General features: G+C 42.6%; 1 protein-coding gene across 14 annotated transcripts; it reads left to right on the top strand.

The window, feature by feature from the left end:
* Window positions 1–141: 141 nt before the first annotated feature.
* Window positions 142–25,476, top strand: PFKFB2 (6-phosphofructo-2-kinase/fructose-2,6-biphosphatase 2). Of its 14 annotated transcripts, XM_074936191.1 has the most exons (18): window positions 143–348; window positions 820–1,132; window positions 3,586–3,711; window positions 4,670–4,766; window positions 6,321–6,387; window positions 6,520–6,594; window positions 7,176–7,232; window positions 8,284–8,408; window positions 8,793–9,000; window positions 11,652–11,798; window positions 12,761–12,865; window positions 13,632–13,761; window positions 15,204–15,266; window positions 15,882–15,955; window positions 19,229–19,423; window positions 20,621–20,643; window positions 21,682–21,772; window positions 22,919–23,026. In XM_074936191.1, exons 2-17 carry the CDS (start codon window positions 1,036–1,038, stop codon window positions 21,737–21,739), a joined length of 1,647 nt encoding a protein of 548 aa, XP_074792292.1. In that variant the 5' UTR covers window positions 143–348; window positions 820–1,035; the 3' UTR covers window positions 21,740–21,772; window positions 22,919–23,026. The 14 variants fall into 14 exon arrangements, 12 of the variants coding, with proteins under 12 accessions (XP_074792299.1, XP_074792292.1, XP_074792289.1 ...); XR_012635968.1 differs by having other exon boundaries at window positions 19,234–19,408; window positions 20,621–20,692; window positions 21,682–25,476; XR_012635969.1 differs by having other exon boundaries at window positions 19,234–19,423; window positions 20,621–20,692; window positions 21,682–25,476.
* Window positions 25,477–25,492: the final 16 nt, after the last annotated feature.

Raw genomic sequence — 25,492 nt, 5'->3', positions numbered from 1 at the left:
GGCCGTTTGCAGGTCTAGGCCTAGTCCAACTGTTCGTGTTCATTTGCCCCCCCCCCCCCCGCGCCCTTGGTGCCACAGGTCTCCCCGCCCCCCGCGCGTCCTTGCCCAGCAGAGCTGCCGCGCGGCGTCGTGGTCACGTGGGCGCCTCATTAGCATGCCGTTTGCCTCTCGTTCCCGGTCCGCCGGCTGGCGGAGTCACCTGGGCGGCGCGCGGGCTCCTGCTGCAGTGCGGGGTGGCGCGAGCCGCCCGCTGCGTCCCTGCCCCTGCGGCTGCGGGAGGCTCCTGGCCGGTCTTGGAGGCTCGCTGCGCTTGGCAGGTGCCGCTGCCTGGCTTCCCGCCCCTTCCCGGTATGTCTCAGCGCGGAACCCGGTCCCGGGCTGAAGAAGGCGGGGGGAGGGGGTTGCGCCTCAGTTTCCCCCGCGCTGCAAGCGGGTGTGTCTGGGGGGGGGCTCTGCTGCAGGGCGGCACCCGGTGAAGGGCCGAAATCCTGGAGCGGGGCTTGCGAGTGCCTGGCTGGGAGACCTGCCCCCTGCTCAGAGGACGCTGTCAAGCCAGCGGGGATCATTTCCCAGCCGGGGCATCTCGGGGACTGGCCCCCTAACGCAGTGCCTGGGCAGCTGCATAATGACTTTGGGAGGTTGGGGGAAGGCTGTTCCTTTATATTGGTAATGACTGACGCGCCAGGGGCAAAAGTAGGTGCGCTCCCTAGTTCCCCCCCTTCTGTTCTCGGGCTGCGATGATGCATTAATGTCCCAGCCGAGGGGTGTCTTTTTTTTCCTCCTCTGCTTCATTTTTCTGTGCTTTGCGTTATCTTGTAGCAACTATATATGTTACGACCCGCTGTTGACCTTGGACGACTGCGCTGAGACTGTTCTGTGGCTTCCTTTCCCTCCCACCAGGAACGGCCCAGATAAGCTGCTATGCGTCTTCTTGTATCCTGCCTACCGGATTTCACAAGGATTTGTTTCTTGGTTCTTCTTTTCTTTTCCAAGAGCCTGAAAGTCCAACACTGACCCAGTGTGTGATTAGCAGCAATGTCAGGACATAGAGCATTAGTTCCAGAGCAGAACAGCAGCAGCAGCAGCCAGGAAAACAAAACTTCAAATATGCGAGTCTCAGAAAAAAAGTGCTGTGAGTATTTGTGACAGTCTTGAGGAAAGTAGATCTTGCGTCTTGTAATTAATTTCTCTTTTACCTCTTTTATAAAAAGAGGTAGTCAGTCAGTTGTATTTTATCGCTTCTAGCTCAGTGCAGTAGTAAAGACAAATACAATTTCATCCTTAGTGCAGCTCTATAGACTTCGGTGGCATTACACCAGGAATGAATTTAGGCCTCTCCAGAATCCTGAAATGAGCTGCACGTGAGTGCAGGAGCTTTTTTTTTTTTTTTTTTTAATCCTCCTAACATGCACCACTTTTGTTTTTAAGTCTTTAACATAAACGTCTTGAATGATTTTACTTTTTCTGACTCCATAGCTGAATTGTATCCCCCATGCAACCCTCATTACAACAGTGGCAGTGCTGGCTTCCGCCATGCAACCTCCTCAAAGGGCTTCAGCTCTGATTTGGAGGGCTGCTCAACCGTAACGTGTTTTTATGATGTCCACTTGGAACCGAGATCCCCATAAATAATTCCGTGTTGGCTCCTAAAGTGGTACTTCACGGGCTTATAACTGTTTACAATTTTTGTTTGTATCACTTCTATCCAGGTATGTTTGTTACATGTTTTGCTCTTTTGGACAAATGTTTACCTTGCAAAACATTATTAACTTGAAATTCAGCTGTTTAAAAAGGAAATCTGTTTTAATGTAGATTGGAGTTTTAATGTAATCTCTGTTCCTGAAAGCCGCCCACATGTACTAGGCAACAAGTAGCACAACTGTACTGAACGGTGGTTTAAAATAGCCCACCATGAAACGTTCCATATTTCCATTTAATGTGCTTCATCAGGCACTGATCTGGGCATGTTACATCTGTGATATGTTGAGCTGATGCCAAACCTAGTGTCTACCAATCTCCATTTAACTCTTTTAACCTAGCCCTTCCAGTCTTGTGTTGTCATAGGCCAGGAACAGATTTCAGCAAAGAATCCCAAAGGTATTTGCTCAGTAGGAAGGACGCGCACACACAATACTATGATTTAGGGCTGCATAATCACCAGAGATCTGTTTTGATTTTTACTGCTTTCCAAGTATCTCTCCCCCATTGATTTTCACTCCCATTGAATATCTTTATTAGGGATTACTTTTTCTCCACATGTACTAGTTGCACTTATACAGATTACACCCACTTTGTTATTTCCTGCTTATATATTCAACCATGTTGGGTCCCATAACACAGTGTGTTTACTGATGTTTCAAAACCTCCCAGTCTAGGTCACTCTGGGAATTTAAATGTTTACCTCTTCGTCCAGATTCTTTATAAAGCTATTTAAAGGGACATCATCAATTTAAAGGTTGTGCTTGTGTCTGACAATGTTTTACCTATAATTGTTGCAAGTAATCATTAAAATGACTATGACTAAAAGAGACTGGAGGGGGGAGGGAAATATTTATTTTTTCCCATTTGTTTATTTTGTGCATTTGACAGCACTTGGTACAGATGGCTTCCGCAAAGTCAGTTTCCCTGTTGTTTTTGTGCACAGCAACAAGTGAAAGAATAACTGTACTAATAATAGACAAATACGGCTATAAAACTACAAAAAATTGGCATGGGGGCTTGGGGTCAAGTGTCGTGCACAGATATACCTTTAACAGAGTCTTTGAAACTGACTAAATTTACAGCTGGCAAAGCTCAGTCAGTATTGCAGTTAGATTTGCATTTTATCTTGTGTGGCAAAACCATCTCATCAGGCCATTTAGTTATGGAAAAGACTTGAAATCCTATCTTGTCCATTCAGTTTATATTCACTTGCTCTGACCAGTTTAATTATGGCAACACATGCTACAATATCCCTGTCTATAATCAGTGTCTTTTATGTAGTTCTATAAAATTGAAAGTTTTACTTAATTAGTGGATTAATTAATTAATCTGTTGCTTTTGGGAAATTACGTGACCTGTTTTAAAAAGCTTTTATGCAAAAACAAAAAATCCTGCTTCTCAGCAACAGGCTAAACGTTACTAATTTAGTTTCTCAGATCATTTGTTGAGTATGTTAGGGAAGGAAATTAGCTTCCTGTCTATCGGTAGAGAAATATGATCTCTTTCATTAAAGAATTTCTCCTATGTCCTTGACAGTTACTGCTTAATAGTTAAATATTTTTAACTCTGACTGATGTCTTTTGGCTGACACTTTAGTCACACGTTATTTTCCATGTTCCCAGTGGCTGATCAGTCATTAACCTACTTCATTAGCTAACACCTGAGACAGCCATGCTGTGGTCCAGTGATTGCTATTAACATTTAATTGGATGGAAGGGCATGATCATGAATCCACTGTGTGTTTCATACAGTAAGTAACCTTTTGTGTGGCTGGTAGATGAGCAGAGGCAGTGAGTTACGCCAGAGGTGAATTTGGCTTCAGACTTGGTTTTTGTTCTAAGCTGTTTTAATTAATTTAGTGATTTCACCTCCTCTTCTTTGCAGCATGGGCTTCTTATATGACCAACTCCCCTACTTTGATTGTAATGATTGGCCTTCCTGCCCGGGGCAAGACTTATATGTCCAAGAAATTAACACGCTACCTCAACTGGATTGGCGTGCCTACAAAAGGTCAGTATGGATTTTTGTACGTGGTAGCAGAAAGTGATGGATGGGTCACGGAGCTGGAAATGAGACATTTGTTTTAATCCAGCCCAGGTTTAGTCACTGAAAGTTGTCAGAACTTGATAGCTACTTTATGGGGTGCTAGCTTCAGTGTTGTCCCATGTGAACAAGAGTCTACAGCATAAAACCTTATTGGCAGTGCTAACAAAGAGCCCAAAGATTCAATTATCCATGGCAACTGAATTCCACTTGAACCCTTAGAGGTGGTTTCTCCAGGCAGATTGGCAAGGGTCAGTATGTCAGGGAAGCTTTCACTAGTGTTACTCAAGCTGTATCTATTCTGTGCTTAGAGAGGGAACATCATCCCTGTGCCGAGGGCCAGCACAAAACCTGTGCATTACTTAAGTCCTCAAAGTAGGTCTTTTGTGCTTTGTAGACCCTTGTGCTGGCCCTCTGCATGGGGGTGAATTTCACTCAGAGGCGTTTGGTTTCCAGGGCTGCCAATTTGGTATCTTTTGTGTGAACTAAATTCTTCTTTAGCAAAGTGCATGAGATATTATAAAGCCCCTTCTACTTGACTTGGGTCTCTTCTCCTTTCAGTGAGTGCATGTAATCCTGCTTAATAGGAATAGGGATTGCACATGAATACACTGATAACTAGGAGAATAGTTATCACAAATGTGGATTAATTTGAGGAGATCTGGGAAAAAGTATGTAAAGAAAATCAGAGATTCTGAAATTCTATGGTGCAGTTTAAGGGTTTCAGATTTCAATCATAAGGAATTTTCATGGTGTTCGCAAAAGTTAATTTGAAGTAAAATTGCTGGAAGATTTTAGCTGGAGGAAATAGCTCATAAATTGCTGTATTAATCAAGATAAGGATGTGATTCTCCTCTTGGCTTACAGCCAGGTAACATGTATTTGTGAAATGCTGCAAATCACATGTCTTTTTGTTTTTGTGAAGTGTTTAATCTAGGAGTGTATCGTCGTGAAGCAGTGCAGTCATACAAGTCCTATGATTTTTTCAGGCATGATAACAAAGAAGCCATGAAGATTCGGAAGTAAGTCTGTGTCAGAGGGTGCAGCCCAACATGAATAGTAGAGGAAAAAGTTCATATCTCATTCTAAAGTCTGTGCAGCTGGTTTCAGACTATACCTCTGATTGTAGGAAGTAACATTTAATATCAATAGACAAATATGGGGCTAAATTCTGCCACCATTGCTTAGGTTGAGAAGGACTTTATTGCATCAGTACTCCCATTGATTTCAATGGAGACTACTCACAGAGTAAAGGATTACACTGTGTGAATAAAGATAGCAGATTTGGGCCTGCAGTGAATGTTTTGTGGAGTGAATTAATACTTTGCTCTACCTGAGGAAATTCCAGATTATTTTACAAGTTTTAAAAACTGCTTTGGGGGCGTATGGTAGAATTTAATTTTGTGTAAACTAGTGCTTTCAAAAAAAAAATTTTTTTCATTAAATCCTCATATTCCCACCTCCGTTCTCCTGGTTGCTGGCACTTTGAGAAGGAGGGAAAAAAAGGCAGTTGACTCTTGTCCAGTTGTTGATACAGCTGTCACTATACAGGTTTAGGGGTACTAGAAGTTCCAAGAACATCTTTAAATGGATTCCTGGAATTATATAGGGAGAAAAGTAAATTAACCCTACCCGGTAATTTAATTTTGCAGACAGTGCAGGGGGAAATTTCCAAGCACATCAGGGCGGGGGCGGGACGACGACACTCTGTGTGCTTTGTTGGGTATTCAGTGTATGCCATTAAAACAGCTGCCCTAGAAGCTGGGTCTTCAGGGTGGGCATGAGGCCTCCTGCTCGTGAAAGGGTAACAAACTTCAGATCCTCTTTAGCAAGTTGGCAGAGGTATAATTATCCCTCCAAAAAAGTGTCCTTTGGTCCTTGTATGGGCATGTTTACAAGCTGCCATGCTCTGACTGGATCATAGCTATGTTCTTTTAAGGAAAGTTTATCCTTATAGATGAATGCCAAGGGTGAAATCCTTGCTCTGGTGAAGTCCATGGCAAAACTCACATTGACTTTCATGGGGTGGAGGGCAGGATTCCCCCCCAGGCGTACAGTAGTGGTTGTTCAACGTCAGGAGACGTCCTGGGGAGAGATGTCAAATGATGCTAAAATGATAAATCTAATAAAGGGTCTAAACCTGCTCCCATTGAAGTAAGTGGGAATTTTGTCATTTACTTCCAGGGAAGCAGAGTGGGCCCCAAGGGACAAAACTCAGATGATAAGAGAGGCATGTAATACAAGTAAAAAGCAGATGGATTAAAAAGTCCTTATTGTCCCATTTAGTGACCAGTTGGGAGACCTAGATTCAGCTTTGGCTCCCAGAATCTATCTTCCCTGGTGGGCAGCGCACCTGTCCCCAAAGAGTAGAACTCCACAGGGACTCATTTGTTCCTTTTAAAGAGAGATGGCAACAGACTCCTGAGCTCAGAATGGAGGCGTGGAGGTGGAAAAGGGATTTAAACAGGGTTGGCTTTGTAACTTATCCCACTGTGAGCTTTGGAGCCGTGGTTCATGAGGCTCGGAATCTGAACACTTTGCTCTGTCTGCAATGATGCCAATTTCTCTCCTTACAGACAATGTGCCTTGGTGGCTCTGGAAGATGTGAAAGCTTATGTCACGGAGGAGTGCGGGCAGATAGCTGTAAGATAACACTTGATTATACCGAGTTTAAATCAAAAGAGTGTTAAATCAGTGCCTGAGATTTTCATCCAAACCCTTCTGGCAGGTTTAAAAATTGTAGCTAATGTTGTTGGGATTTTTTTTTTCTGTTAGGTGTTTGATGCGACCAACACAACTCGAGAGAGGAGGGACTTGATCTTAAATTTTGCTAAAGAGAATGCTTATAAGGTGACTTTGATTGATCTGGAATAAGAACTGTAGGACTGAATGCCTCGCTTGGGTGTATCCCACTGCCATTAGCCTCAGTGCATCGGATGGCAGATTTGGGCCCTTATCTTTGTACAGTGCCACTGTAGTTTCATGGCTTGTGTTTTCATTTCCACCTCTGCCAAGCTGGTTTGAAATGCTGTTCTGGAGTTGTTTTTTCATCCACTCTGCTTCGGTGCCAATGAATATTTAAGGTGCAAGGTAGGGGAGAATCAGCACCCTTCTATGTGTATGTCTGATTTGGGAAGTACCTGTGTTAGTGAATTGGCTGTTGGGATATCCCAAACAAAATATTCAGCCCTTATCGCTCTGGAGCCCAGAGATGGTGAGGATGAGTGTGGCACACATTCCTAAATAGACAGATAACAGGAATCCACTGTGAGGGGCAAGCTTAGTTTCTCACAAAGCATATCTGGCTAAATCTGTCCCTTGGGTAGCTCTGCTGACTTCATTTGTGGCTATACTGGAAATTAATATGGCCTATTTACATTACTCTAGAGGCTCTTAATTCTACTAAACATGCCTCATTGCCTCCTCTCTAGGTGTTTTTTGTGGAGTCTGTCTGTGATGATCCAGAAGTCATTGCTGCCAATATCCTGGTGGGTGCTAAATGTTCATAGGCTCAGTCTGTAGCATCCTTCTGTAGAAGACTTGTGTTTCTCAGGGAAGGTCACAGACTATTACAGTGGCTCACAGTAACAGCGGAGATTCATTATTATTAGAGAGCCTTGCAGTAAAGTTAAATCTAATCCACAGAACTCAGGGGATTCTGGGTTTAAAGGCTTTTACTCTCCCTCATTCTGTTGTACCTGCCTGTGGGCAGGTGATTCTGTGAAGTCGTACTGAGTATTCTACACTGAGGTGTCTGTTTGGGCTAGGTGTTAATCTAAGTTACACCAGTGTAAATTCAGAACAACCCAGTTGGAGTAAAATGAGTCACTCTGGATTTATGCTGTTTTAAGAGAGATCAGAGTCTGGCTCAAAGACTGAGTTCTAACTTTCATTCTGATTTTCCTTTCTGCAATCACGAAGGGCATCTGATGTTACTCACCCAATATTCTCTTATCTTGCTTTAGTGCAGTTTATGCCAGGATCAGAAAAACTGGGCTTTATCTCAACAGGCAGAAAGAGAGCAAAACTGAACTGCTTCTTATAAGTGTAACTCTGCCGTTCTTATTCTGGTGCTGTCCTACCCCTATATAAACCGCATGGGGTGGGGTGCCCTTTGCAATACTATATGCACTTCTGATAGCCTTGTTCTTATGTTTCAGTTCTGAAATAAGTGGTTAATATTTGCAGATGCATGGCAACCAAGACAGATGGGTTATTTTTGTGGGAACTTGGAAACCAAACTATAGCCATGAAGCATTTTATCTCAAAGCTTGATTTTATTTTCATGGGACAATATGGAGTAAGTGGTTTGTGTGGAAAGGCAAAAGTCAAGCCATCTGTCTCTGTCTCCAGGCCAAATGCTACCCTGTGACACTTGGAATTGTTCTTTTTCCTTTCCAGGAGCAGATGCTTCACAGGGCAGATGGGAAGGGGAAATGTAAACAGTGTTTGTTTGTTTGAAAATTGAAGAATAATCTTACTTATTCTGATTTATACAAAGTTTGCTTAACTTTTATAAAATCTCTCTCTCTCATTCAGGAAGTGAAGGTCTCCAGCCCTGACTACCCAGAGAGAAATAGAGAGAATGTGATGGATGATTTCCTGAAGAGGATAGAGTGCTATAAAGTCACATATCGGCCCCTTGATCCAGATAATTATGACAAGTAAGAGGCGAGATTTAGCAGCATGTTGCTTACTGGATATGCTGTGGAAACAGACGCATGGGCTGCTTTCTTTTGCCAGTTTTGTTTCCTAACCTAACATGCTGCAGTCCCTATGCAGGCGAAACTCTCATTGACTTTGCAGTGTGGGAGATTTTCTTGTGTGAGTCGTGCAGGATTATGTCCAACATGAGTCACAAGGATTTCTCTCTAGTGTATAAAACAGAAAACTCTTAGAAGGAGAGGACAGACTGTTACAATGTAGCGTAGTTTTCTAAGGCACCTCAGTGCCAAGTGGCAGCAGCAGTATCAGTATTACAAGAATACACACACGTACATTTTGCTTTAAAGATGCTGACGAGTGTGCTTGTTTTGTGTTGACCATAGAGACCTTTCCTTCATTAAAGTGATCAATGTGGGACAGCGGTTCCTGGTAAACCGTGTCCGGGATTACATCCAGAGTAAAATCGTCTATTATCTAATGAACATTCACGTCCAGCCGCGCACCATCTACCTTTGCCGACATGGTGAGAGCGAATTTAACCTTGTTGGCAAGATCGGTGGGGATTCTGGCCTGTCACCGCGTGGGAAGCAGGTAAGTTCTTGGCAGTGTCAGGATTGAGATCCTTTTAAAGTGTGTCAGTATAATAGGAACCTGGATTTGGGTCAGATTGTCTGCTGGTGTAAATGGGCTCAGTTAAACAGAGTTTTGCTCATTTATGCGGCAGAGAAATTGGCCTGAATCTGACTGTCAAGGGTGTGTGATTTCTCTTCGGCCTGGGGTTGAAGTCCCCCCATGCACCTTGAGCAGTCACTCTCCCTGCTCCCTTGAAGCAATGCTTCCTGCTGATGAGGGGTGTTCATTCTGCAAGGGATTCATTCTTTACTGCGCAAACAAGAATGGGTGAACATTTTTATGGATTTGCCAAGGTGCCAGTTAGATTGTAAAGCTGAAATGTAATAGACTAGGTTTGCCAATATGATAAATGTTCTTGCCAATGTTGGGACGCAGTTTAATTAGGATAACCCCTCTTTATTGAATCCAAGGAGTACTAGTTTACTAGTTTTAATACTAGGTTCTTTTCAAATCTACTTTTATCTTAGACAGTGTTTCTGAGATCAGGACATTTTGTTATTCTTAACCAATCAGCAGTTTATTAATTCACCTAGAACCTCATTGGTATATAAACAACAGTTGATCGATCAAGTGAAGATACAACAAATCTTCTAGGGGTGTGCTGAACACAAAGTACACATGCAGTCTTCTGTTGGGATCCAGCAACTATTCCAAGGAACAAAACAAATCACCCTAAATCTTATTACATTTACCTGTTGTCATCAGTTACCAGTTCTTTAGTATCGCAAATGCATTTATCACCCTTCAAGTAATTCTCTCGAAGAATAAGGATGCACTTGTCTTAGGGTACTCTCTCTCATGAATTTGGTCCTTGCTATTTCTTGCGTTTTGGTTTGATAGGGACTAGTTTGAAACATCAAAAGCAATTGCTTACATTTCTTTTTTTTGATGTTCCGAGGCGAGTGTGCTTGGATTTACAAAGGAGAAACACATATATAGCATTACTTAGTTAAAATCCACAGTTTGGTTACTTGGCAGTGTGACAGGCTGTCCACCCCCACACAATGTCTGAACAGGTAAAATAGGCCAGTTAACCTTATAGGCTACACCTGGAGGAGAGCCAGGGACTGATAAGGCCCAATGGCTGATGAAGCCTAGCTGGGGGAGAAGCTGGGTAGGGAATCTAAAGAAAGGAAGTTTGTATTTGTAGGTGGGAGCTTGCAGTCACTTGTTGGAAGCAGAGAAGTAGGGAGGAGGAAACGGGGGCAGGGGACAATAAGCCCTGGGAAAAGGGTCAACGCCAGAGGAGTTGTGAAGAAAGAGAGTCCCCCAGCCCAGAGCCCTCACCCCCTCCCACACTCCAACCACCTGCCTCAAGCCACAGCCCCCTCCCGCACTCCGAATCGCTCATTTCTAGCCCCGCCCCGCAGCCCCAGTTAGAGCTCTCACCCCCTCCAGCACCCCCAGCCCAGTGAAAATGAGTGAGGATGGGTGAGAGCGAGCCACTGAGGGAGGGGGAATGTAGTGAGTGGGCGGCGGGGGCTTGCGGAAGGGGCAGGGCCTCAGGTAAGGGTGGGGCTAGGGTGTTCGATTTTGTGTGACCAGAAAGTTGGCAACCCTAGATGTGGGCAGGGAGGGTGAGCTGAGGACTTGCACCTGCAGCCGAGGTCCAGGGTCAGAGCCTGAAGCCCCACGACCGGAGTCTGCCACCTACGACTCCAGGGCTGAGGCCTGAAATCCGAGCTTCACCACGCCCAGGAAGGTGAGGAACTCACTGGCTGCTCGCTTCTCTGGCGTTTGTGGATTCTGAGGGAGGCAAGGCCCCTCCTCCCATCCCCCCCGTCCCCCTCCAGTCACTGCCCAGGAGGTTGTGGCATAAGAAAAGCCCCGGGTGGCCGCATTCGAGAAACGCTGTGGTTTCTACTGACCACTTGTCGTATGGCTTTCAGCTCTCGTTCTCCATTGTTTCCATTGATATCCAGCAGATGGCACTGGTGTATAACAAATTTCTTCAGTCCTTAGAAGAATGTAACGTTTCATTAATTTCAAAGATTTTATATCTGTTTTTTTTTTCTGTATTATCTATACTGTGAATTGGAATCTCTGCTCAGTTTCAAAGTTTTGCCTTGGTTAGCTGCTTATATCTTTCAGTGAGACAAGGTGGGTGAGATAATATCTTTTATTGGACCAACTTAGGTGGGTGAGTCTGACAATAGCTGGAAGACTCCTTAACAAGCATGGGAGCTTTCCTTTCCTGGGGAGTGTGTACTTCAGCTCGAGCTTAACTGATGTTTCCCAGACAAGATGTCCCGCACATTTGGATGTGCAGATTGATCCCCATTGTCTTTAGTCCTGAGAGGAAGCTAAAGTTGGGAGTGTGTATGCAGTGATTAGTTGTAATTCTAGTTGCCATGTTTAGCTTTCGGATTAAAAGGGGCCCGCGAGGGAGCTATGGTAACTTAGTGCCAGTATGTATTCAAGGCATGTTTGACATCTATACAGCTCACAACTGAGAACATATTCACTCTAGACCCAGAGTGGCAGAAATTGGCTTTGGATGGCATCAGTTAATGCCAGTCTGGTGAGAAGATTAGCATGTTCTTTCACAATGAAGAGTGAATTCACAATGGTTACTTTTATCATCTCCCAACCTGCTTCAATTTCTCTAGTTCGCTCAAGCCCTTAAAAAATTCATTGCCGAGCAGGAGATTGTGGATTTGAAGGTTTGGACGAGCCAGCTGAAGAGAACCATCCAGACAGCCGAGTCCTTGGGGGTCCCCTATGAGCAGTGGAAGATTCTGAATGAGATTGATGCTGTGAGTACAGTGGGGAAATGGTCCAAAGCTATCCACTGAACTTTTGGGGGTTTGTAAATAAGAATAGTGAACATGAAATAATGTCTTTCCCCTCCCATCTAAACAGGTTCTGAGCATTAATTATGCTTCACAACACTATCCATTTATATTGCACCCCTCAGCTCTGTGAGTTATAGGACTGCTTGGTGTAAAATTGAAGATGTCTATGGGGTTTTTACCTGTCTAAGTATCCCAGTGCTCTTTACAGCAGATACCATTGAAAACTCAACATTCAAGGTCCCAGGTACCTGCAACAACCAACTACAGCCCAACGAGCATATGTTGGGCTTTCAGTGGTTCCCACTGTAATTCTTTCATGCAAATAAGCTGTAAAGATAATAACATGGAAATACATACCTGTTTTCGTTATTTGCAGATTTAAAAACCAACAAACCAAAACCACAGCCATAGAACATAAAGGTTTGGGTTTAAAATTCAAACTAGAAAACACATTGCAGTTATTTGCGAGGGAACTTTTGCTCCTTTGCTGTCATTTCTATTGCATTCATAGATTCCAAAGCCAGAAGGGACCATTGTGATCACCTGGTCTGCTATCCCCCATAACACAGGCCAAAAAACCTCACTCAAGAAGCTAGTTTCCAGTGAGGGGCTCAGTCCCACAGTGCAGAGTTTGAGTCTCATATTCATCCAACTGAGCTAGCCTGCCTGCATCTGCATAATGAGGATGTTAATGCTTGCCTACCTTTCAGGAGGGGTGGGAGACTTAAGGAATTAATGTTTGTAAGCCTGCTTCATGGTTCTCGGGTGTAAAGTGCTGCATTAGAATTACTCCTGTCTCTTACGAAATGTAAAACACTCGCCACATAGGCACAGAATCTTCTGTGTTCAATTCCCCCCCCCCCCCCCCCGCCGCGTAAATCTATTGAAATGAATTTCCTTGTAAAAAACTCCTCTTCCACCAGGGAGTGTGTGAAGAGATGACATATGAAGAAATTGAAACTCAGTACCCAGAGGAGTTTGCGCTGAGGGATCAAGATAAATATCTTTATCGTTATCCTGGAGGAGAGGTGAGCAGGTTTAAAATAATAATGTAGCTGAAAGAAAAGGAGTACTTGTGGCATCTTAGAGACTAACAAATTTATTTGAGCATAAGCTTTTGTTAGTCTCTAAGGTGCCACAAGTACTCCTTTTCCTTTTGTGAATACAGACTAACAAGGCTGCTACTCTGAAACCTGTCAATGTAGCTGAGTACGTGTAGATAGGAAAGAAGGGAAAAATTTAAAATGAAATTAGATTTATGTGGGAAGTGGCAATAGACCTAATGGTAGTATCCCAAATTTTGTTGTAATACAGTGGGTTACTGATCAGTGACTAGATTCTGTCTGTCTGTCTCCCTCCTTTATAGTGTCATGCAAGTGATACCACTTGATCATATTTGTAAAATGTATTAGGGCTATTGTATTATTTCCTTGGGACTGTGGGCAGACATAGAGGTCCTTCTGCGTGGAGCTGATTGCAGGGAGAGAGCCATAGACATGATTATTTTATTTAATTTATTATTTATTTTTATTTACATCTGTTGAAAATGTTGCTAGAAATCTGACTATCTCCACAAATTTAGGGGCCAGTTACTAATCCAAAAATGTATCTAGCTTTTTTCCCCCTGCGCTATCGGTTCTTCTATATCTTCCATATTTTAAGTTTGTTTTTTTTTAACCTGTGTTTTGATTCATGTGAAGCAATTTTAAGCCCTGTTCTTGGTTCTGGCATCTCTGAACGCTTCTGAAACCCCTAAACATCCTTATGCTGTTGAATCTTTCCTTTGATTTCTAGTCGTACCAAGACTTGGTCCAGCGTTTGGAGGCTGTGATTATGGAGCTAGAGCGTCAAGGCAGTGTTCTGGTTATTGCCCACCAGGCTGTTATGCGGTGCCTGTTGGCCTACTTCCTTGACAAGAGTGCAGGTGTGAAAGTAAATTCATTGTGTTTGGGGTGGGGGTTGCTGGTTCCATCACAGGGCTTCTGGAAGGGAGGCTTGCATTATTCATTTAATTTTTACAAAAACAGAACTTTTTGAGGGAAAAAAATGTCAGTAAGATCGTACTTTACACTTCTCAAGCCTCTTTTAGCCCACAGTATCTGTAAGTGCTTCACAAACAGTTCTCCTTGCAGTGCCACTGAAATGCAGCCACTTCGGGTGTGAGAGTTTAGGACGGTTCATCTGGATAGGCCCTGTTGTTGGGACTTGAGAGATGTGGGTTTCAGTTCCTGTCTCTGCCACAGACACTTCTGTGACATTGGGCAAGTCACTTATTGACCCCGTGCTTCAGTTTCCCATCTGGAAATGGGGGTGATACCACTTTACCTGACGGGGGCGAGGAGGGTAAAATCCATTCATGATTGTGAGGTGCTCAGATAGAGTGGCAATGAGGGTCATGTAAGTACTTACAGAGAAAGCATCACCCAGCCAATTTCTGGACAGCAGTGAGGCTAGATGGCACAGAGAAGGGAAATTATGGCCGAGGACACAGAGGTGAACTCTTAAATTTCTGAAGTGTTTGCCATGATCTTTAAGATTCTCCCAGGCAGACACCCTTAGAGCTCTGTGGCTGCAAGAAGCTATGTCTACACAGCAGTTAGACACCCATGACTGGCCCATGCCAGTAGACTTGGGCTCGCAAGACTCGGGCTAAGAGACTCTTCAACTGTGGTGCAGACATTGCAGCCCGAGCTCAAACGTCTACACTGCAGTGAAACAGCCCCTTAGCCCGAGCCCTGTGAGCCCAGGTCAGCTGCAGGTTTTTAATTGCAGTGTAAACGTACCCTAAGTGGGTGGGTCTCTAAGGGTTTTTGCTATATGCCTCTGTTTTCGGGGATGTCTGTATCTGCTATTGAGAGCTATTTTCACTGGGTGGCAGGTGAGGAGCAAAAGGAAAAAATCCCTATCTAAGTACAAAGCCTGTCTGTTGGGACTGTGTTGCTGGCCATGCGGGAGGGACCTTGGGAGGAATCCCGGCCCCACTGAAGTCAGTGGTAAAACTCCCGTTGATTTCAGTGGAGCTGGTATTTCAGCTGTTAGGTTCAGCTCCTGGTCTCTTGGTCTTAAAGCTGGCAGGCAGGGACTGACACTTGTGAAGGCAGTGTGATCAGAACTTGTGGTGGGAGGAACTCTCCTGGCAGACTGAGTAGCAGCAGTAATGTGCCTGCAAAGACTTACCCACACATTTTAACTTTAAACACGTGAGCCATCCTCTTGAACCCCATGGGACTTCTCCTGGGCTTAAAGTTAAGCAGGTGTGTAAGTCCTTGCAAGATCCAGGCCAAACTGAGGAACCACAAAATTCCTGCATAGTTCCAAACTGTGCCCAGTACGTGCAGTGTTTAACTTCTCCTTGTCTGGTTTTAGATGAGTTGCCATATCTGAAGTGCCCCCTTCACACCATATTCAAGCTCACACCAGTTGCTTACGGTAAATATTTCCCTTTTTCTCACTTAGCTGAACTGGCTGGGCAATTTGATATCAAAATACATATGCAAAATTAAGTGCTACATTTATTGTAAAAGTTAAAAGAAAATAAGGGGGAGGCAAAATGAGAGAGAACATGATATTTTTTTATAAAAAATATCTCTATAAAATGGGTAACAACCAGTTTCTTCTAAAAGAGACCCATTATCTCTGGATTATATTTATTGACCGGGAAACCAATTTTTCCCTCCAGACTTGAACTTGAACTTGTACCTCGGAATGAACTGAACTCGAACTAGTTTTCATGTCAATAAGTGTAATCCATACCGCATGTATCTTTGTGTGAAGGCTGCCCTTGTTTACTAGCTGCACTTCTGCAGCAAAAGCTACAAGGAGAAAGTAATTAAAATGTTGCATATCACACACTCATGTAGAATCCATGATTAATATTAAATCTAAAGTCCTGTATATGTACAAGTTCTTTACAAAAGAAGAAACTGAATTATTTATTGTCTCTGCAAACAACTGAGTCGAGTTGCCAGTAATTTAACTGAGAATAATTGATTTTAAAAGAAAATCTAGTTCCTCTTTTGAAGTTTCTCTTTTCATTTGGTGAAGGGTGTAAAGTGGAAACAATCACCTTGAATGTTGAAGCAGTGAATACCCATCGAGACAAGCCTTCTGGGAGTACTGTAAGTCTTTACTGAAAATCCCGGCCCTTGATTCAGGGTTGGCAAATTACACAACTTGAGCCTGCATGAAAGATAATGTTGCAAATCTGAACAGTCACTGTGGAGTGCCTGCTAGAAATCTTCCATCCATTTCAGCCATTATAAAAACTGCTTTTGAAGTATTGCCCCTATAAGGATAATTAACTTCTTTGAGATGAACTATTGCAGGTATAAAATTTTCCAGATATTTAGTTTGTTGTTTCCAAACATGAATGGGAGAGAATTTTTTAAAACTGTTTCAATAACCATATTAGGAAAACTGGAATGCAAAGTTTATCAATACAGCCTTTTTAAGCTTCAGGGTGATCATCCCAATGTGTAATGAGGCATTTCTCCATTGTTGCTATGATGCTCATTCTATAATTCTTTAATGTGAGCTCGCTCTAAGAACCTATCCTTGCAACAAAGCCCGTTGGCAACTGTGCCCACATATCTATTTAGGGGACACCATCATAGGGCCTAATCACATCAGCCACACTATCAGAGGCTCGTTCACCTGCACGTCTACCAATGTGATATATGCCATCATGTGCCAGCAATGCCCCTCTGCCATGTACATTGGTCAAACTGGACAGTCTCTACGTAAAAGAATAAATGGACACAAATCAGACGTCAAGAATGATAACATTCAAAAACAAGTTGGAGAACACTTTTGGTCACTTGATTACAGACCTAAAAATTTCAATTCTTCAAAAAAAAAAAAAAAAAACTTCAAAAACAGACTCCAATGAGAGACTGCTGAATTGGAATTAAGTTGCAAACTGGATCCAATTAACTTAGGCTTGAATAGAGACTGGGAGTGAATGGGTCATTACACAAAGTAAAACTATTTCCCCATGTTTATTTTCTCCCCTCCCCCAACCCCCACTGTTCCTCAGACGTTCTTGTCAACTGCTGGAAATGGCCCACCTTGATTATCACTACAAAAGGTTCCCCCGCCCCGCTCTCCTGCTGGTAATAGCTCACCTTAAGTGATCACTCTCGTTACAGTCTGTATGGTAACACCCATTGTTTCATGTTCTCTATGTATATAAATCTCCCCACTGTATTTTCCACTGAATGCATCCGATGAAGTGAGTTGTAGCTCACAAAAGCTTATGCTCAAATAAATTGGTTAGTCTCTAAGGTGCCACAAGTCCTCCTTTTCTTTTTGCGAATACAGACTAACACGGCTGCTACTCTGAAACCTCTCATTTTTCTAAAGTTAAAAATAGCATTGGACAAAAGCCATAAATAAACTTCTCAGTTGGCTTTAACTCTGGTTCACAAGATCTAAAAAGCTGTGGAAAGGTCAAGGTCACTGCTGTAACCGTGGTCTGCCTGGAAGGCTAAACCTTCAAGGCACCATCATCAGTGCATTTGTTCTATTGCTATTGATTCAGCTAATGATCCAGGTATATGTAGTTATTTGAGGCAACAAGAGAGGTTTTTTGGACCCTGGTCTCCTCATATTGATACTCTTAAGTTTAGTAAAGACACATCTATGTATTCTGTGCAAATAAGGACATTATGACACAGAATCTTAGGCACAGATAGTGGGGAATGACCCCTTATGACTAGAAAGTGGATATGAACACGGATCTTAGCCATCAGGATGTTAGGGAACAGAAGATAGTGGCAATGTGAGAGCCAAATTCAGCCCTGGTGTGGGCGGGTGCACCTCTACTGAAATGCAGATGTTAGAACAGCAATGAATGTGTAATGGACTCGGCTGCTGTCCCCACCCCTTCCCTAGGCTTCAGAGCCCAAGCTGCAGCCTGAGCCATAACTCCAAAACGCTGTCTACACAGCTATTTTTAGAGTGCTAGCACGAGCCCCGCTATCCCACGTCTGTTGACCTGGGCTGGGAAGCCCCTTCCACGGGTTACATAAGCACACCACAAGGCCCACATTCAGCATCCTACCCTTGTTCAGCAGAGCACTTAAACACATGCTTAAATTGTCTGCTGGATTGAGGCCTTACGGCCACATTTTCAAAGGTTGCTTCAGTTATTGAGTGTCCACTTTTACACACTGACACGGGGCCTGATAGGTCAGAGGTGCTGATCATTTGCAACTGCTAGGGTCCAGGTGTTCGCCATCTTTTGACAATCCAGCTCTACGTGTTCACATTGAGCACTCAAAAACTGCAGCACTCAGAGTTAAAGGCCACCTGCCAAATCCGGCTTGGTTAGACTGGTGTAAATCGGAAGTGATTCCATTACATTTAGACATGCTTTTGAAAACTTGGGCCTTTACCTCTCTGTGCTCTGCAAAGCGTATGTAAAGTGCTGTGAAGATGATTGTCATTAATACCTATTTCTAATCTGGTTGAACTTTTTGTGGCATCTAAATTGTCTTTTTATTGAGCTACAGGATGACAAGACAATCATAAATTGACAAATTTGGAAGTTGTAGACGGGGCAAAAAGTTCTGAAGGTGTCTTGAAAGGCAACACCTGCATTGAAATGGCCACTTTGAGGAGATTCAGCAAAATTTCAGTGGCGAGTTCAATTTTGGTGTTTTATAATTTACACTCAGATTGTGCTAGCGCTGCTCCGTTGTTCCTGTGTGATACTCAGCACTGCCTCCGTGAAAACAGTAGGAACTGTTACTGTTTGATTCTCTGCTTTCGTGGCAAGATACAGCAGCTCTGAAAATAAATCCAAGCACTTGGGGAAATTTTACTATCAGTACAATTTTTTTTTTATCTGCATCCTGTTTAAAAAAAATCTTGAACCCACAGAGATAAGGGAAATAAATCTGTTATGGTGCAGTGACGAGAGCATTTTAGCAGCAGCTACTGGACTAAAGGAGTATCTCAACTATTCTGTGTGCAGTGGGTCTAAAGTAAAAGGAATGTTTAGAAATGGATAATTTTGAAGACGGTAACAGGTGAAATTTTATAGTTGAGGGACCTGAATCTGTAGCCACCCAGAAGTTTAAATGTACTCCTATGCAGAGGGCTAGCATGACACCCATGCACCATGTGAATTCTCAAAATAGGACTTCAGTGGTGCATAAAGTTTGTGCTGGTCCTCTGCACAGAGGAATTGTTCCACTGACTTCCATGGCTTTGCATTAGGCCTCAATTGGTTTGAATGGGAGGCCTGCCTGCAGAGCAGAAGCAGGATTAGGCTTCTGGTTATGGCAAGTGGAAAGTGTCTCTGGCATCAGGAATATCTTGGTATGAACTTTGATTTCAGATTGTGGTTCTGCTTTTCATTCCTTGTACTATCCTCCATTTTCAATCAGAACAGCCTTTCAAAGAGCCAAACCCCTGTAAGGATGAGAAGAAACAGCTTTACACCTCTGGCCAGTCCGGACACAATAAAGCGCACACGAAATTACAGTGTTGGGAGCAGGCCTCTCAACCCAATGGGGTCTCTGCTATTCCCAGAGGCTCGAGATGGGGCTGATCAGCAGAAACTACAAGTCAGTCTTCAAGTGGTAACTCCTCTACCTTACCCCTCTCCCCCGGTCAAACACAGAACTAATGGCCAAACAATTAATCATATTTTCCAATGGTCCTGTGCGATGCACAAATGAAATACCTTGACGCTAGGTGCCTTATCACCATCCGTGCTTTAAAATAGCTTCAGATTACAAACTCCTTAAGAGTCAGCAAATTGGGGTACAACTGCAATCGTGTAGGCATAAAATGCCCTGCTCCCTGCAGAGTGAATGCCATTGAATAACAATGAGTTCCTGGTTTGTCCGTTTTAAAATACGATTCCCCTTTCCAGACAGACAGGTAGATTTTTAAGGAACTCTCTGCTTGCCCGAATGTCATAAGGTATATGCAACAAAGTGATCCTCTGATCCCAGTGAAATTGAGCAGCAGCTCTGCATGCATGATCTTGTTGCGGGGAAGAGTAATTCTTCCTCTTTGTAAATTGAAATTAATTAGTCTGTTTTTGTTGTTCCAAGCTGGATGCTTAGTTTTTGCACTTCACACTGCATAAATACTGAATTGTAAGGCGCACTTTTAAAGCTGAGGTCCTGATTCAGTAGTGTTTCTCTGCTTTCACACTGGTGTTGCTTCGCTGATTTCCACAAGCAAAAAAGAATAGCGGGAAGGTGACAATTTGGGCCCCAGTTCAGTTCTGATAATTCTACCGTGGTAATAGTAAAACACCGGTCTAAATTTTCAAAAGTGACAGATTTGAGATACCCAATTTTAAGACACTATAAAGGAGCCTGATTTTCAGAGGGCCCTTGATGAGAATGGAGACACCCAAAATGTCTAGTCACTTTTTCGAAAGTCTGAGCTACATAGAGTATGTTTTAAAACCTGAAAACATCCCTTTAAACTTAGTATTTAAAAACCATTTCTCCCTGTACTGACATTAACGTTGCAGCTCATCAATATGGAATACACTGGATTGGACAGAGCCAATTAAATGAACGTTCAGCCAACAAGCTGATTGACTGGCTGGACTTCATTGGTACTTTAGGATGCAGTTTCCATGGCTTGTATGAGATAGTTGTTTCTTATACAAGCCTGCAGTGGTCCCTCCTTCACATGCAATTCTGGGGGTTGTTTCAATTTTTCCTCATTTGCTGCTCAGCTTTTATATTATTACTTTTTAGTCTTTGTTAAAATGCAGTATGAGCTATCCTGTGCTGTTTGTTTTTTCTTTGCAGCTTCAAATGGGAAGTGCTTGCTTGTGAGTATCACTGAACGTAGCTTGTATGCATTCTCTCTGGGTTTCTTTAGTAAGTAGCAATTCTCTTAATTATAATTGCATGGCAATCATTTGCGGGGACAATGAATGCTTGGGGCAGAAGGAAATAATTTGTCACATAATAGTCCAGCAAATCAAAGACAGGCCATTGTTGGTGGAGAATCTATTTATCATCGGTGAAATTCATCATCTGCAGAGGCCAGTGTGAAGGTTGAAATTGAATTTAATAGTGCATAGGCTTCATGCTGGCCATCTGCAGAGGGGTGAATTTCACCCCAGATCAGCAAGATTACTGGGATAGATGAATAGTTTATCAGGCCCCAAATACGTTCTGGGTGTAACCCCATAGAAATAATTCAGTGGAATTACACCAGGGGAGATTTTGGCCCTAGGTGTCTGTCTACAGCACAAGATGCTAGTAGCTGTAGTCTTGTTGTTGATCCGTGTTAGGAATTCCCTACCAAGATGAATAAAGGGCGAGTTACACACAGAGGTGGATGGCATGATGCAGCCCTAGTCAGCAGGACTTCAGAACCATTTACATGAAGACTTTGATAAATTTCTGCCAGAAGTCTAGTAGCCTGAGCCAGGAACTTCTTGAGTTTTAATTCCTGCTGGGACACGCACTCTCTGAGGCCTTGGGCAAGTCTCTTACCCTGTCTGCCTCAGTCCCCCATATATGATAGGCAAGTATTATCTCTCAGAGTTTTTGTGATGGTTATTTAATTATAGCCTAGTCCCAAATGGTGCTGAAAACCCTCAACATTCATTGACTTCAAGTGGGTGGTTGAATTAATTTCCCACCTTACAGGAGAAACTTGGTCCCTCACAAGATTGTGAACTTTGTAAAGTGCTTAGACAGTGAAGAGTGCTATGTTAGTGTTAAGTATAATTATTAATCTTCACTAACATAATCCTACTGGAAGGGTGAATTGGATGGGGCTGAAGGATACTGTAGCATCTCTCTTTCTCACATCCAGTGAGAAAGGACATAAATAGTCTATTATCCCTTGTCTCCAGGGAGCCAGCGAACAACATCACCTGTGAGTCCTTGGTTTCTGTCTCAGCCACCAAGTGAGGCTGTCAAACGAGAAGCCTTTAGTATCACACGGTACAGAATGGCCAGGAAATGATCCGTGCTTCCCTTTGTGCCTATGTTGCTCAGAACCAACCTTGCTGACCATGAGGCCCTTTCTTGTCCCTGCTTTAAATGCCTGAGCGAATGTCACTGCAAATGTTAATACAAATATCTCTTGATGTACCTGATGTTTCAGTTTATACCTTACCTGTGAAATTGACTTGTATAAGTTTGATGTTGCATTTTATTGACCTTATTTGTGAAATGGACTGTGCAATGTGAGATTTGGTTTTATTTAAGTTTGTTGTGGTTCTTAGTAGGTGTCTCTTTGGGTTTGTATGGGTGTGTTTTAATGTTATCACAGCATTTTTGCTTTCTCCTCTGGGGAGTGGTATCATTTTCCCCTATGCATTTGTGGCAACTCCATTTAAATGCCTGTGGTATTGCTTATTTGCCAGCTGTCGAATACTCTTTGCCTAGAGAGCTTCACCCACTGTGGTTGCATGCCGCCACATGGATATGGAGTGGAAGTTGTTTTATGCCCAGTTGTAGCCATTTGGCATGAAATCTCTTTCTCTCTCTGCAGTGATTTTTGAGAGTGCCTGGAACGCACTTCTATACTCAACAGTGTTATTGCTGCTACATTGAATAAGTGACTTTGCTTTAAGGGAATATTCTCAAAAGAAGCTGAAAAATGTTTGCATTAGAACGAGGCCTTCAAAAAAACTCCCTCTCCTTGTTGACCACCTTGGCAGCCAGAGGCATGTTTTAGAACTGGGGTCTGGGAGTCGAAAGTTATGGGTTCCATATTGACTAATTTTATGGTATTGAGCACGTCACTTAATCTCCCTACACCTTGGTTTCCCATCTGGGGAAAGTGCCCATGTTTATAAAGCGCTTTGAAATCATCCGATGAAAGGTGCTATGTAAGTGCCAAATATCATTGTCGTGGACTATAGAGGAGCTCGTTTTCACGACTGGTTTACAATTAGAAAACTGATCTTGAAACAGTTTTTTAAAAACCTCTGGTTTCCAAGGCTTTCTCATGGGGATCCTCTCAATCTGGTATTGCATGTCAAACTGTCAAGATGACTGTGATGGTCAGTTATTCTCTTTTTAACTTTGTTAAAACACGTCAGTTTTTGTTTTTTTTGTTTTTTTTTCATTTCATGGATCCAGTGGCCAGGAACTACCCCATGTAGAGGGATGCGCAAACTCCACTCTTCCAAACTATTCCTCTTGGGTGTTCCAGTTATTACAGTACATGGACCCTAATGCACTCTCTCTCACACACTAAAGGGTATCCAAGACAGAATTTAAGCCTATAGAAATTTGTTTGCGATTCAACAGAGTTGCAAATACTTCTTGATACTGACAACATTATGCTCTGAGGAACAGAGATCCTATGGCCTTTTCCATCTTTATAGGCAATGCACTTGTCTTTCAGTTTTGTTGGCAGAAAAAAAAATGGGAGAGAAATGCATTTTTTTTCCCCTGTGACACTGAAGTTAGATGCCTTGTCCTATTTGACAGTTTAATTTTAGAGCTGTGTTTGAAACTGCTTTTTAAATTGTCATTTGCTGAGCTGCCTTAACTTATACTTTGCACTTCTGAATCATATGCCAGTTCTCTCTCTATGTAGAACTGTATTCTGTAGATGGAAGAGAAAATGGCTGCTAGTTCACTTATTTTCCAGACATCTAACACACATAGTTAGAATGGAAAATTAAGGTTTCATAAAAGAGACTCCGTTCATATTTCATTCTCAAAGACGGTACCAAAAGAAGGAACGCTACAGTCAGGCTTGGGTCTTGCTGTTTTCCGATGTCACTTAAACACCTCTTTCAAGCAGGGAGGGCTGTACTTTGTGTTGAATCAAGACAAGCAAAACATCCATTCAGAATCGAACAACTTCCATTGAATGTCTGCAGAAGTTATGAATACGCATCTACAGGCACAATCAGAACTTATAGTTGCCACACAGTGATATACACAGGAGCTGTTTGTAACTTATCTTCTAACAATAGGATTTTGAATTTAATTGCACTTTGTAATTAAAGTGAATCTCCTTAGCACTTTTACTGTGATTACATAGCCTCCCTGTTTGTAACCAGCATTTTATAGGCATACATTCCGTAGGATAAATGACTATGTTGTGGGTTTCAGGGTAATGTGCCTTGTTTTGTCTTTTATTCTCTCTATCTTAACATTTTAAATAACAGATACAGAAAAGTTTTATTTAAATGATAGTGATGTGTGGACTGTTTTACCAAAGCTGCAATAATGCACAAAATGTCAGTGGATGTTGCTAGAATGAGTGAATGTTTTGGGTATTGTCAGCAAAATAATTATGCAGAAATGGCACCTTCTTAGTTCGCTCCCTGGGAGTCTCTACGTTTCATCTGTGGACTTTACTGACACAAACATGGACACGAGGGAAAGCAAGATGGATTTTATTCTCCTCCCCTCGCTGTGGGGCTGATCGTGTTCCCACTGAAGTCGGGAAAGTTTTGCCACGACACAAGGAGCAAGCCCCAGTAGAATGATCCGGCTCAGGTCCAGTTGCAGAGTCTGTATTGCTGGGGATGAGGTAAGAGACAAAAGGGTCCCAGCAAGTCTCCCAGTGGGAGCTTGTGTCACTGGCAACTATGTAAATTGTCATTTTTCACTTGTAAATTGAGCAAATAAGATTTCTAATCAACAAGGGTGAAATTCACCCCTGGACCGAGAAACAAGCCCTGCGTGCTGCTTATGCCTGGCCTTTGTGCTGGTACTTTGCACAGAAATTTAATTGTACCCTGAGGAAATAAACCTGCCGCCGTCCCCCGCCCCCAAATGCCATTTTAGCAATGTTATTTTCTAACCGTAATTTGACTTTAAGCTTGAGTCTCTATATGAAGAAGCTGATGGAGGGGGGTGCAATCACACTGATGGAATTTACTCCAACACTTCGTGGAATTTAGTCTACAACATTCTTTTTTTTTTTTTTCCCCTAATGGTTTTGTTTTGCATTAAAACTCAGTGTGAATGTGTTGCTATAGACACGTTCTTTATAAAATATTAGCATCTTATATTGACATTGGTTCGTTATTAAAAGTTGCTTGTTTTTTTTCTGTTTGGGATTTTTTGGGTGGAGGAAGTTTTATTTTTAATCAAATGTGATTTGTTTGTAAATCACACATGGAAAAATATGTCATGTGTGATTTTCTGAATGTTTTGTTTTTAAAAGAGTAAATGTGTTTTGGTGATTTTTGTCATTGAATCAATGACATAGTTCGCTTCTCTTTACTGCAAAACACTGGCAATTATACCCTAAGAAAAATGACAGACTGATTTGCAAGATTGGCCCACAATCTTCAGAAGTGCCCCTTATGTCTGAAGGGCAGGTGCTCAGCAATTTCTGCAATTCAGGCCCCTTTAGAGTGACTCATGTTGGGCACCTAAATACATTAGTCGCTTTTGAAAATCTTGGCCTTCGTATTTCAGTTTATATAACTGTGTGTCTGTAAAGTTACCTGCTAGTTTTGCTCACATGAATGCATTCTCTTTATAAACTGCATCAGAACATCATTAGTACATTTCCTGTACGGAAGGAGCATAGTTGTAAAACCAGCAAAGTGTTTCACTTGGTTGGGGTTTTTTTGTGCAAATATGGGCCTGCAAAATAGATATTGTTATGTTGCTTCTGAGTATTGGTGTTGTAAACTTCCTTGTGGATCAGATAAATAAAATTAAGTAACTTTGAACCACTCA

The sequence above is a fragment of the Natator depressus genome, chromosome 21 (assembly GCF_965152275.1).
Source record: "Natator depressus isolate rNatDep1 chromosome 21, rNatDep2.hap1, whole genome shotgun sequence".
Lineage (NCBI taxonomy): Eukaryota > Metazoa > Chordata > Testudines > Cheloniidae > Natator > Natator depressus.
This window is presented reverse-complemented; position numbering and strand designations above follow the sequence as displayed.

Coding starts and splice junctions, on each gene's coding strand:
- PFKFB2 (XM_074936188.1), top strand. CDS start 1,036: ATGTCAGGACATAGAGCATTAGTTCCAGAGCAGAACAGCAGCAGCAGC. Junction 7,233..8,283: donor TCATTGCTGCCAATATCCTG/GTGGGTGCTAAA, acceptor TCTCTCATTCAG/GAAGTGAAGGTCTCCAGCCC. Junction 15,956..19,228: donor ACAAGCCTTCTGGGAGTACT/GTAAGTCTTTAC, acceptor ATTTTCAATCAG/AACAGCCTTTCAAAGAGCCA.